At 41.3% G+C, this 699-nt stretch overlaps 1 protein-coding gene across 1 annotated transcript; it reads left to right on the top strand.

Annotated features, from left to right (window-relative positions):
• Positions 1-199: 199 nt before the first annotated feature.
• Positions 200-693, top strand: LOC111875122 (E3 ubiquitin-protein ligase Mdm2-like; the record flags this gene model as incomplete). The annotated part of the gene is made up of 1 exon (XM_023871186.1): positions 200-693. A coding segment is annotated over one exon (480 nt), but the record flags the coding sequence as incomplete, so codon positions are not given.
• Between the last annotated feature and the right edge of the window lie 6 nt (positions 694-699).

The raw sequence follows: 699 nt of genomic DNA, 5'->3' as shown, positions 1-699 counted from the left end.
CCACCCTGTCACTGGGGGACATAAGTAAAGGGACCTGGTCCTCCAGGTTAGGGGTTGGATGCAAGGCTGTGATAACCTTGCCCTGTAAAAGAATATTGTCATAAAATCCAAAGAAACGGAAATGGATGCTTCGTGGCACAATCTTCTAAGGAAGGCTATGGCTCAAAAAAGGCAGTTTTGCCAATAATGACGATGATGAATATCCTTGCTTTACTCTTATCCAAGTGAATTTTATTTACAGGTTCGAAAAAATTTCTTCCCTCCACGGCCGCGTGGGAGAAAGAGAAAAAGGAGATCTTCAAATTCTGCCAAGAAACGACGCCTGACTACTTTATCAGACATCTGTGAAGAGAATGTGGTTTTGAAAAGTGGTGGTGATACTGCAGGGCCTTCAAATATCCGTACGGATAGTGGTTTAGGATCAAGTCAGGAGTTTTCATGCAGGACGGAACCTAAATGTGTAACTGATTCACAAAAAGTACCTGGGGTCCCTAGCAGTAGCAACTCTGACATATGTATGATGTGCTTGGTGAATCCAAAGAATGGTATATTTGTCCATGGCAAAATAGGTCATATATGTTGCTGTTATAAGTGTGCATTAAAAGTTTGGACAGGAGTTAGAAGGTGCCCTTGTTGCAATTGTAAGGTTAACAATGTGCTTAAGGCTATAGTGTTATGAAATTGAACTGAATTGCAACT

The sequence above is a fragment of the Cryptotermes secundus genome, unplaced genomic scaffold, assembly GCF_002891405.2.
Source record: "Cryptotermes secundus unplaced genomic scaffold, Csec_1.0 C38085171, whole genome shotgun sequence".
NCBI classification, from domain to species: Eukaryota; Metazoa; Arthropoda; class Insecta; order Blattodea; family Kalotermitidae; genus Cryptotermes; species Cryptotermes secundus.
Note: the sequence above shows the minus strand (reverse complement) of the source record. Positions and strands in the feature narration are given on the sequence as shown.